Source organism: Strongylocentrotus purpuratus, unplaced genomic scaffold, assembly GCF_000002235.5.
Source record: "Strongylocentrotus purpuratus isolate Spur 01 unplaced genomic scaffold, Spur_5.0 spur5_scaffold_3, whole genome shotgun sequence".
In the NCBI taxonomy this organism is placed as follows: domain Eukaryota; kingdom Metazoa; phylum Echinodermata; class Echinoidea; order Camarodonta; family Strongylocentrotidae; genus Strongylocentrotus; species Strongylocentrotus purpuratus.
Window position 1 is genome coordinate 34,310,113 of NW_022145609.1, and position 13,249 is coordinate 34,323,361.

At 37.6% G+C, this 13,249-nt stretch overlaps 1 protein-coding gene across 5 annotated transcripts in view; it reads left to right on the forward strand.

Moving 5' to 3' along the window:
* The window catches only part of LOC100144872 (ST8 alpha-N-acetyl-neuraminide alpha-2,8-sialyltransferase 3), a 59,448-nt gene that overhangs the window by 8,732 nt on the left and 37,467 nt on the right, over positions 1-13,249 (forward strand). For all 5 annotated transcript variants that reach the window (XR_004066093.1, XM_003728339.3, XM_030995984.1 and 2 more), the window contains exon 3: positions 1,777-2,826. Coding sequence is in view for 4 of the 5 variants with exons in the window: in XM_003728339.3 (XP_003728387.2) it covers positions 1,777-2,826 (1,050 nt within the window). In the remaining variant the exon portion in view is untranslated. The remainder of the gene's footprint in view (positions 1-1,776; positions 2,827-13,249) is intronic.

The window sequence follows — 13,249 nt, forward strand, 5'->3', positions numbered from 1 at the left end:
AAAAATACCAACATAAAACAATGGAGACAATACATTCTTAGTCATGTGGGTTGAAATCTTTCCAACATTGTAAGATTTAGTTCTGAAATGAAATCATTGTGTCGCCAAATTGGGCGATGAGAAAATATGAAATCATTCTTCCCTAAAGGTAATACAAAGTTTTGGGAAATTTTGAAATTGGGTGGATAGTGATTCTTTACCATTTTGATATATTTGGATGCCCCTGTGGATGTACTATAAGCACTAGAAAAATTAGCCCTTAAAACATTTCTGCTCTCGAGAAAAATTGAATATAAAAATTTACCTCCCGGTGCTCCCGGTAAATTTTGATAAATCGCAAATAGCGCCTATACGGTACGGCCGTACAATGGTAGCTGCGACCATGAACATCTCAGAATATGTAAACGGGAAGAGCTAATCGTTCGATTTTAGTCAAGAAACATTTTTTTATAGCTTAATTAATATCTTGACCTTGAGAGGGAGCTATACAACATAAAGAGTTTATTATTTACAATTTCAAAACTTTCACTGAAAGGTACTATGTCCCTTTTGCAGCCAACCTCAAATTCTGTAGAACTTTGCAGGAATTATGAATATGTCATGTATGTCCTATCTGTGAAATTTAAACGTTAGTAGTGTCCTCATATTCAAATTATGCAAGGAAACCCGTTTACTTGCTAGACTTCACTGTCAGACACTATTGAGTGACTGACTGGCCTTTTTTCTTCTTTGGTAATAACATACATGAAAAGAGTTGTAAAGGGTTCATGAGCATTTGTCTACATCAATAACCCACTTCTTGTGATGGCCAAGATTAAACTGATTGAATCTTTGCGCAGCATAAAACGTATGACCATTCGGTACAATTGTCTGAAAATCAAGACTATTACTTTTGGGTTCTATAGCTCTAAAGTCGATTTGACAACTAATAGTCATTATTTTCCCACTTGAAGACATTTTCAAGCCCCACCTTTTTTAGGGAAGTTCTAAATAAGTATTATTTTTCAAATGCAGTTGGAATTTAACTTTTTCATTTGTTTGTCCTGCAAATGGGACATAGTACCTTTAATATTGTAGAATCGCATTTGCTTCCATAATGTTCATTTGAACCAAATTCATGAGCCCATACCAAAACTTTGTATTACCTTTAAGAGGCTTGATTTTATTATTCATACTTGGAAATAAGAATCGAGTTTTGTAGGCATTCCCACTGTTTTAGTTTCTTTAAAAAATATTTTCTTGTTATCTTCTGATGTTATATTTATTTATAAAAGAGGAAGCTTCTATTGAGGGGGGGGGGGGGGGGGGGGTGATGGAACATGAAAAAAAAAATCCTTTGTTCTGGGGCTGCACCTGTTTTTCCATTTGATATTTAACCGGGAATAAACATGTACATGTAGGTGTATATTAGTCCTGAATAAAAAAAGATGTTGTATTGCCCTTTAGGTGCCATAACATGGGTCGTTTGGTCGGAAACCTTTTTTTTTTATAACTTTTTAAAATATTTTTTTACTCCCTCTTTGGGCTGATATTTTTCAGCTTTGAATGCTTTAATATATTTTTTCTCTCCGAAAAAAAGGTAATAATTTAAATTTTTTTTTTTAAAAGCTGATCATAGATTTCAAGATTTTTGGTTGATCGCAAAGAGCAATACAACATCTTTTTTTAGGCCTTAATGTAAGACTGTACATAGACTGAAACAGCACAGTATTGATCTTGGACATTATCCAATATAATGCATCTCGTTACTAATTATTTTGTTTGTTTTATTTCTAGACCACCAGGAAGCTGGTCATACTGCTGGCTTGGTATGCCATCGTCATGGTAATAGCGATATTCACATTCTCACACACACGCTGGAAAGAGGAATCTAATTTATTACGCGTCTACAACTCTCTCTTCTTCGTGCCCAGCGACGTGCCTCTTGTGAGAGACTCTTTACCTACCCGGCTCCCGGAAAACATCTACAGGCGTAACGTTACGAACAGGTGGGAAAATTCAAGTGTGTGGCTGCCCTTTGACCCGGATACAGGGGAATTCAGGTACCGGTACGCGTCAAGAACGCATCCGCAAAGAACTAGCAGATTAGATGCGCTCAAGGAGAGTTTACTACGTAGAACAGGCAATAGTAGTTCGTTGTCAACTCTGGTGCTTATAAGGAATATCTCAAACGGGCGGCTTCTGTCGGAGACGCTCAACGAGGATTTGTGGAGGGAAAATGGGAAGAGTAGAACTCGTAATGAATCGCTGGCCGGCGTCTTGCAGGAGCTGGTCGGGGATGAAGTGGGGGACCTCTTGGGCGAGGATAAGTACAACTCGTATAATAGCTCAATGCTCTTGGCTGCCATTGAGAGGAACATGCAGAAGATTCGTCAGGAGACGGAGATTAGCTTAAAACACTTGTCGCACCTTACCGGCATTTTAAACGGGAGCATGGCCGGCAACGGCTCCTCCAAAGAAGGTGATCTCTCCGAAAAGTTTAAAGACAGGGTACAAGACGATGACGATGTCCTTCCTGGCAGTCTGAGGATAGGTGTGAACCAAGATCGTTATGCGTATGAAGGAAGGACAAAACAGGGTACAGGGAGTGCAAAGGGTGCCCTCTCTGCCAAACAGTCAGACAGGCCCAGTCTGCTAAGTGTGCTAATAGGAAAAGACCTTCTTGAGGATAATAATAAACCAAAGCCCGCTGCGAGGGCAAGCATTATACGAGAACTAACAAAGGATGCTTCGGTCAATTCGACAGCGTCTAGTAATTCTACCAGTACTCCACTTTCAACTGAAACTCCAGAAGTTGATGGATATTATCGCATCGATACCAGAAGGGTAAATATTTACTCCTGTTTTATTTGGTTTCAGACTTACAATATGGGGAATTTCTTTCCAATCTTTAGTGACTTGACTGACTTCATTTATTTGTTGAATATGATGATACTAGAGATTGTTCTCTAATTACTACATACATACTATATACTAATGGTACTATTAATCTCTTATTTACCCAGGGTAGCCTCATCAAGGTTTCCTTTACAGGGCTTTGTAATTATATGTACATACACTTGGCTTGCATGAGCGCAGTGATGGTTTTTGTTTTGCTGCAGCACCTGCCTTTTATTGTTTTTTCCCCGCCATGTCCTGTTTTCAATTTTTCAATTTTTCCACGCTTGTTTTATTTTCCTTCTATCAGCATTTACTATGTCATATTAAAGGGCGATCCAACCCTTGTAATTAAAGTTCATTAGAATGAATGCAGAAAATCAGAGAAACAGAATGGCGAAAGTTTAAAATATATTGGACCAATAATAAAGTTGTGAATGTTTGAAATATCAGATCACTACATCTATGCAAATCTCAAATGGCTAATTTGGTTAGTATGTTGTGATGTAGTTGTGGATAAATCTCCTGTTTCTCTGATCTTTCTGATTTCTTTTAGAGTTTTGTGCCATTAAGGCTGGAATTTCCCTTTAAACATGATCTGTACTTATTTGCAGTTCTCATTTTCCTTACCAGGTATTTTTTTATGGTTTGTCCATGATTTCTTACAAATGGTTTTCACAATTTACCACATGCAGCTGCGCATTGCACATACATTACTAGTCTCACATGGGAATTTAATTTCACATCGTGGCCTGGGTGTACCTAATTGCTTTCCTTTTCATTTCTATCAACATCATGTTGAATTATACCTTGAAGCCTCTCTAAAGTGTTGGGAGGCCCAAATTCGCAAAAAATTTAATAGATAGCAAAATCTCACTTAAATTGTATTATAGTGTGAAAAAGGATTTCATTTAAGTCACGCTTCTGCCAAGATTCCCCCCACCCAAAATCTATTTGGAGACAAATATCGATAAAAGAATACATAATTTGGGTTTTCTGTTGTACGCAGAAAACCTAAACTGTGTATTCTTTCATCTATATTCGATTCACAATTGTTTTGGAAAACCCTTGAAGAAATAACATTTTTGGGGCTCCCAACACTTCAGAGGCGCTTTAAAAGTTCATGCTCTGTACATGTATATTAAGCTCATTAACATTCTGCTCACATACACGTACAGTGTACCCTAATCCAATTTTAAATGAAGCTATCAATTTTACAAGACCTCATGGTATAACATCTCGTTCTTTGAGACGCAAATTCGCTTCTAATTATCCCCCTCCTTGGTTGTCTGGCAATATAAAGAGAGCATTATCCCGGGAAAACCAACACGATCTTCTTTTGCCAGCTCTTTGAGATGGCGGGACGGGATGTGATGGTTAGGCACGTTTAGAGATCACCTCTTTCCACTTTGATTGCTCAGATGCAAGTCGTCATGGGAGCCGGAGAGGAGTTTGCGTGACATGAATAATACCCATTACAGCAGGCCCTGCTGGCCAGGGGGCGCACAAGGGGTCCCTCTTAACTTCTCCTTTCTTCTTTCCCGTTTGTTTCATTATTGCTTTGTGCATAGGCCCCCATTCACACTCCCAGTTTATAGTTTAGGTTGAACCAGATGCATAGACTCAGATAGTAAGCCCATTCACACTCCCAATGTATAGGTTAGGTTGACCCAGATGCATAGACTGAGATAGTAGGCCCCATTCACATTCCCAATTTTTATTAGTTAGGTTGACCCAGATGCATAGACTGAGAAAGTAAGCCTCATTCACACTCCCAATTTATAGTACAGGTGGACCCAGATGCATAGACTGAGATACATGTACATGGTAGCTAGCCCCAGTCACATTCTGGATGTAGAGGGCTTTTATTCAGTAACAGATTCAGATAACAAAAATCAAATTTTGTAATACGGGGGAAAATATTACCAGTATATACCGGTAGCACCTACATGTACAGGTGTATAAAGATGAAAATTTTTAAGGGCTTAACGTAGAAAAATAGAAAAAAGATATATATTGAAACCGAACAGTTATTATAGAATTAACAGAGCATATTACAGTAATTGATGAAATGTATCAAATACCATAGAACCTCCTGATTTAAAAATAAAAGATGAGTAACTCAGAATCAATTACATGGCCTTACCCATGTTTGTGTACCTTGATAAACTGGGTACCGGTAACCTACATGTACATGTGAGCTACATGTACATGTACGTGTACATGGGTCACTAGTTTAATTCCTACATGCACACATTTTAAGAAATATACAGGACACATCAAAGTTCCTTGAATTCCTATTTTATAGTATCAAGATAACCTTGTTTGAAAACTGAGATAAAACTGGTTTTTAAAATGCTTTGCATACATTGATGACTTAGTTGGGGCATTGCAGGTTAAGGTAAATCTGTGTCTTCAGGAATGACGTGTAAAGGGGAAACAAGACTGCAAATATACCTGACTAAAGTTCAGTGTTGAAGTAGTGACTAATCACTGCCATTGAGCATGAACTTCTTTTGATTTATGGTAGCTGAAATCTACACTGTGTACATTTACATGTATGTGTACACATTTGCACGTACATGTATTATGTATATTATCTCCCGGGTAACAGAAGGGCATTTACCGTGCTTTGAAATTACTGGTATGCACAGAGATAACACTATTATGTTTCTCAGAAGAGGATATCATCTTTTTGGTGCTCAACTTGTTTTTATTTCATTTGCAAAGAAATGCATTTTTGAGTTGATAAGGCAATTCCAGTCCAGTATTTCATTAATAAAGACACATTTTTAGAGTGAAGGCGAAAAATATGGAGAATTTATCATCATAATATTCCTTTTATGAGATGATTAATAGAAAATAAAATAACATTGTGAGTACATGTAGATAAGGCAATTCTAACCAGCATTACTTTTATAAATACCAATTTTTAAAGTGAATGAAATAGTGAAGGCAAAAAGATGGAGAATATATCATCATAATATTCCCTTCATTTTGCTAATAATTCCTCCATAAAAAAAAGTACAACCACTACATGTGCAACTTAAACTAAAGACATGTACACTGTAACTAAGAGAATTCATTGCGAGCAAAGTTAATACAGATAGCAAATACTTATGACAAATCAATTTAATGTAGGGGCCATCTCCTTACGCCATGCATCTAAATATCGACAATTTGTGCAAAACCAATCGTTTCCGAAATAGCCCCATACCTACTTTGTTGATCTTCTCCATATTTAAAAGCCAAGCCCAATTAATAAAAATAGATGAATTAATACACAATTCCTCTATTAAAACAGATGTAACAAGAACTGTTTACAAATATATCAGCAAAGATCAGGAGGTTGTGAAAAACATCCTGCAAAAAAGGAAAAAGCTAGACAAGGCAAAAAATTAACGATCAGTTTACATAATTATAGGCAAGAGGGAAATTCCTGTATGGATTTGGAAATGATGAAAGATCGTTGATGAACGAGAAGTCCATGTTTACATATCCCATTTGTACACCTCTGTGGTGATTAAAAGCAAGGTGTTTAATATGAAGATGCCTGCTCCTTTACATTTACTGTGAAATACATAGGCATGTACATGCATCACGTTAGCTGTTGGCCAAGTGCTAGCAAGTCTGTTTGCGTATGGAATTGTCTCATTTGGACAAATTCACAGGGGAAATTGACATTAATGGATGAATGTTTGCTCAAAGAGTGCAGGCATGATGGTGATGCGATGTATGTCAAAAGCTTTTGCGCCGTTGTGATGGTGTTATTGTTTGATTATTACATTAATTTTTCTGGTTGAAATATAAGTGATGCATGGTTCATGTAGTATTCCACATTTTGACATTAAATTTTAGTTTATTTGTTTTTAGAATGTCATTGTGAGATTAATAATTTCTGGAAATATATAGAAAAATGAAAGTTTACTTACCAAAAAATAATTAAAAAAATAACAACAAACTCTTGAATGACAATTGAAGTACAGCAATTCTAACATTAGTGCCTTTTGAAGATGTAAAGAATATATCTAACATGTACATGTATACATGTAGCATTGGATACATATTACATGTAGATAATTACTTTTATTGAATGCAAGAATTACTTTTTCAAAAGCCTACAGAATATGGCAGCATATATAACGTCTCAGACTTGACCATCCTTTGCAAACGGAGGCAAGTAGAGAGAGAATTAAGTGGGTCGGTAGTGTTTTAAAATGGAGGAATTGATGTAATTGCCATGGCGATACATGTCATCAAAGCAAATACCTGGTATTCATTTGTGTTGCCCATTTATGTTTGAAGCAGATGGTGGAAGAGAAGATGACTTGAAAGAATAAGCTGCTTGCAAAGTGGATCAGACAGGAATGTGGAGTGTCTAAAAATTGAAAGCACTTTTGTTCAAAGCTTAGCATTTTTTTCTTTAAATTTTTTTTTGTCTTGTTGAAATGCGCTGTGGATGGAAAATTGTAGAAGAAAAATTGTTTTCGAGTGATATTTTTTCTTTGGCCTTTCAATGAGAAGCCATTTTGCTCATTTGGTTGGAATTTTTTTCTCAGTTTTCTTCATGTTATACATTTGAAATGGATGGAAATTTACAGGATGAACATTTTTTTTTTTGTGGATACTATCTTTCTTGTTTTGCTTCTATTGAAAACCCCTTTGCACATTTTGTTAAGATTTGTCAGTGTTCAACAATTGTACACCGAATTGAACATCTTGTTTTAGAGACAACATTTTCTCCTTTTTTGTTCAGCTGCCTGTAATTGTAAATGTGCTACTACCCATCACATATATCTACCTCATGGCTGTCAACTGAAGAGGGTCCGCAGCATATTGTTAGGGGTCTTTGTGCATGAGACTGCTGCATATTTGTTGATATGGGGGAGGGGATGGGGTAGGTTGAATTTTGAGTGGCCGTATCATCCCTAAAGATGAAAAAAATTAGTTGTTAGCTTTCTCATTCTTTTGATGTTGCTTTAGAATAACATCATAGAAATGTCTGCTGAAAAGGATTGCTCTTTAATGCCACCATATTCTAAATATCACAAGAAATAGCTGGGAAGTTTATATCAAACATTTATGCGCAATCACTGCAGTGTACGTGTGATGATTATGATAGACATTTATTCTTACATGTATGATCTACATGTACGTACCCAACCTTTCTCAATCACTGCCAGACACTTTCTTCCACGATTTAATTGTATGTCTACCACTCAACTTAATCTGTTCCACCAGCTTATTAATTTCAGTCTCTTAAAGGGGAAGTGCACCCTGACATTGAGAAAATGTAAGAAAAATGAGAGGAACATGTCAGTGAGAGTTTTAAGTAAAATCCGATTAAATATAAGAAAGTTACAAATTTTTGAAATTGTGATCCAATTGGCAAGTCCATGACGAATCTTGCGAGGTCCCCTCCCGTTTGCTCTGCACTAAATGAAGTCAGATATTATTAATGTCATACCGTAGATGCATCCTAATTATAATTATTGCAAATATGTTTTTATTCAACCCCTGTATAAAACGTATCTAATCCGTCATAATGTCATCATTAAAAAAGAAAATGAAAGATTATGACGTTTTCTGGACGGAGAAAGATACGTCACATACTGTTAATGTGTTTCACCGGGATATTAATTTCAGTGTCTTAAAACGCCTCCTCCTACTAATGACAGACCGTTGGGAAATCAGTCGAGACTGGGAAAAAACCCAATTGCAAGACATGCGTGCCACACTCGGTCTTTCCTGTCAAGATTTGCATTCGTATTTGATTATAATCCCGTGGGAGTAGTTATTAAATTCTAGAATGGAATTATTTCTCTCCACCCACTCCAAATGAAAAAGATTTAATGAATTACTTGAGTAGGGTTGGAATCAGGTTTGGCTATATATATTATTTTTTAAAGAATAGTAGTCAGATTCAACAATGTAAGCAAAATTAATCAGATGAATTGATTAGGAAAAATAGAGATTGTAAACATTCATATAAATCATTGATTCATTGACCGAAGGAATTCAAGAATGTGTAAACCTTGTTTATATTAGGGAACATCTTCAAAAGGAAGATTGTTTAATACAGAAGAAGAATAATTGCAGGCTGTGACTTGAGAAATATGCTTTTGATTGATTACGGTAATTATATATTGGAACTTGCAGGACCCGCGGAAATCCGCGGGATCCTAGAGGGGGACGGGGGGTGTAAATAGATATATAGAGACTGTCTAAGTGACCACCAAGAACTTTATTTGCCATTCAGGCCATTAAGAAATATACATGTTAAGCGTCCCCGCCCGCTTCCTTTTTGGGGGCCGCCTCCTATTTTTTTTTTTGAAATTTTTTATTTTTTTTTTTTTTTTTTGAAAGAAAAAAAAACAAATGAAAGAAAAAAACATGAAAAGCACTGCTAAAATGTATTTCTGATTTTAAAAAAGAAAAAAAAAAATTGTCGGCCGCCATCTTGAAAAATAGCCTGAATGTCAGGAAAAATGTACGGAGCGGCCATTTTGAAAGAAAATAAAAAGAAAAAAAAAGGGCCTCCTCCTTCCCATTTTTCGAAAAAACAGGAAGCTAAACATGTTTTTTTTTAAATTTGGCCTTATATAAAAATTAAAAAAACGATCCAACTGTACCGGTAGTTATTCTTTAAGCCACTGGAACTGCGTAGAGTTCCGTAGTGTGACTACGCAGAAATTAGGCTGCGTATTAATGGGGAAATAGTCCCTGCGTAGGTTATGCGTAGGCTGGCGAAAAAAATTAAACAGGTTGAATTGTTTTCGTTCATCTTGCGTACCCCTTTCCGTCCCTCAGCATATAGTAACGTAGGCCAGCGTAGTTGTTACGCAACACTACGCAACTCTACGTATTGACCCCACGCCAATAAGTGACCCGCAAGTGTCACAAATAAAGTATTAAAAATATGCTCATCTGACCCTAAACGCCTAAAACCCCCGACCTTTCGGGGGTTTATGGCCCCTTGAAACCCGTGGACCCCACGCCTATATTATATATACACTCAACTCGCTGCGATCTGATCTCTCCCCCCCCCCCCAACTTTGAAAAACGTAACCCCCGAGCTTTTGGGGGTTTATGGCCCCTTGAAACCCGTGGACCCCACGCCTATATTATATATACACTCAATTCAGGACCCGCGGAAAAAAAAAAATTAAGTTTTTCATTTCGGGGGCTCCATTTCAAATTTTAGGGAAATTTTCGGGGGCTCTTTTTTCTGGGGCTACTTTTTCATTAATTCATATAAGGATAGGCCTACACTTTGTTGAGATTTGTTTAGTAGGCTATTAGGTTTCAGGCTTCCTACTTCATAATTGCCTATTTAAAAAAAAAAACATTTTTCTAGTTCAATAACTAAGTTTTCATGCATTGATTTGATGCAAGAACTGTAACATAATAGACCCTAGATTGTGATTATTTCTGACCATGAATTTCGATAATCATTTTTCAAAGTAAAATTTTCACAGGAAAATCAAACAGTCTTTTAAAAACGTAGACATTAGAGTCTAGTAATACTTTTACTAATTCTAAGCTCAGGTTTCGTAAATCTATTCACGAAACTATATTGAAATCGCGGCAATAATGATGCAAACCAACAGATAACAATTTCAAAGTGTCAAATCTCTTCGACTCGAATTCAACTCACACACTGCTGCATAACTGCAGCGTAACTCAGCTCATCTCACACACACTACACAGTGGCAATGCACTATTGTATGCGTGTCAGTTACGGTGATTTTGTCTGATTTTCTTTACTTTGAAGAAATGATTATCAAAATTACGTAAACATGGCGAGAACATCACAAAATAGGCTTTAATTTCATACCTCTATTTATGGAAACTTTATAATATTGCAGCAATCGTGAATTCGTGATGGAAATTGATTGCAGTTTCGCGATGTTTAGTGGTTCATGGTCTAGATTCAGCTTCTACCAAAACAAAATCGACCGCCAAAAACTCGAGCCCTACGCTCCGTCTCGATCTCGCAACTGCGAAAATGTACGTGTTTTGGCGTACTTGCGTGCGACATGGTAAGCCAGGTAAGGTATGGAATATGGTTCGAGTTTTTTTACGACCGATTTTTGTGTATACAATTTTATACGGATAGTCATCGGTCGTGTGTCTACGGATGCAATGTTGAATATCCATGAGGTATCTCTGTCGTCACGCATATCCTGCATTATGCATGTCGCGTCTGTTTCCGCCCTGGACGTCGACACGGAGGAGGACCTCGGGCGGAGTATAGCCAATTCGACAGAGTAGACTCTCCCGCGGACGACGGCACCGGGCACGGGTACCCAGAGGGCAGGGTTCAGGAGGAGATAGCCGCACCAACTTGGGTCGGCGATCTCATTAAAAAACAATAGAATACAAAGGCCGGCGGAGACGTCATGCCCCCCCCCCCCGCGGAGCCTTAGCGTATTACTATTATAGATAATGCTATTCAAGAGATAATTAAAACACATTTGACATTTACAGAGGGAAGGCCAATTTAAATAACTATGTATTGCTCCAGTAGGCAGGGAATTTTTTAACCCCCCCCCCTTTTTTTTTTTTTTTTTGGGGGGGGGGGGCGATGGCTCCATATCTCAAAATACATGCCCCTCCCCCCCCCCCCCCCCCCCTGCCATGAAACTTAGCAGTGACACTTACTTTGCCATCAATGGTAACTTCCAGGCTAACCTTGACTTGATTGGCTGTGGAGTGATGTTGCCATGGTAGTTAATATAGAGGGCAATGTTACTATCAGTAGTAAGCAACATAACCCTGGTATACATGAATCTTCCAAGAATGCATCTATTTTTGGCTCCCCTGACTGTCTGCATGAATTCTTCAAAGAAGATGCATCACCGCCACCCGGAGCGTAAAATGTATGAATTTAAAATACAGTTGTACATGTAGCTTGATATATACAGAGTGTGAATGATAGAGCTATGGAAAGTAGGTGTATAATCACCCAGACCCTAGGGCCCGTTGTTGAATGTTTGATGAACCGGTCTGACCCATTTTCAACTCCACGGAACGAAGAAAGATGAGCGGGGAATGACGAGGTACGGGTCATAATACGGTGCCTCGTCGGGGCATTAGCGCCATCAAATTTAACCTGGAAACCCGCAAGGGGTCAGAACGTGGGACTAATTCATCTTGTGATGTTATACCGGTCCTCCATGTATACTGGCTGTTGAGAGCGAGAAGGAAGTTAACCCACAAACGATAATGCAGAGTTAATTAATAAATGCCCTTCCTGCTCTAAAGAGATGAATTGCATCCTAGGTCTCATTACTCTATACATGTAGGCCTGTCGTCATCAGCTCGAGTTAGACAAATAACCCGCTATTTTCAGACCTGGGATATTATCCCGAAGCTCATAATTGCGTCTTCACCAGACCGATACGCACATCACAAACTAGCTCGGACAAGCGCAAATTAGCCTGATTTATCCTAAATAGTGTGATATTTTGAAAACGAGACTAATATTTCTTGGGATATTTTCTTGACCAAATATCCCGCTAATTGGAACTGCGGGCTGATAAAGGTGCTAATTAACTGGTTAATTTTCGATGTTGAATACAAGATCATTCTCTACTTGCTGACTCAAAATGTAATTTGATATATTGTGCCTTCTCATGCTTATCCCCTTTCTAATTTGCATTTCTCTTTCCTCATCTTCTTCTCAACCCCACATGCAGCTCACCATTTAGTATTATTTCTGTACCCCCGATCTGTCACTTCTTGTTTGGCATTGTCTACTCATTGTATTATGACCGTGTTCTTCAATCTTTGTCATGTAAAGCATTGTCTTGTCCTGTTCTCGTCTCTGTTGGCATCCTCCTTGTTATACATGTATCTCTATTTTGTAGTTCCTTTTGTAGTTTTGACTTGTTAATTTAATCACTCATTATTCCTAAGTATGATTTGAGGTGTTCACACTTGCACAAGCATTGCTTTTTATGGACCCTTCTGTTTCCAATATGTACATGTATTTCTACATTTGTTGTAAATGTTTATAAATGATTTGTAATGTTTTGTTTGAAACAAACATTGAAGAAAGCAGATGAAGATGAGCTGATGAAGACTGGCCTTATGGCATGCCATAAGAAAGTCATTAAGCGCTGTCAGCTGAAGGACATTAATATCGCAGCATGATGTATACGTGTGTACGTGTATCCCTAGGTCATGCTTTGCAATAACTTGGGCTTTAGATTTGTAATGAGAAGTGCACATGCTCCCATATGGCCAAAATGCATATTGCTCTGTTTAAAGGTAGAGTCATGTATATGTACTAATCATCCACTTGCGTTTTTAAAGAAACAAATTTAAGTTACAGGAAACTATTGAGTTTGTATCACTTCTGGATAGT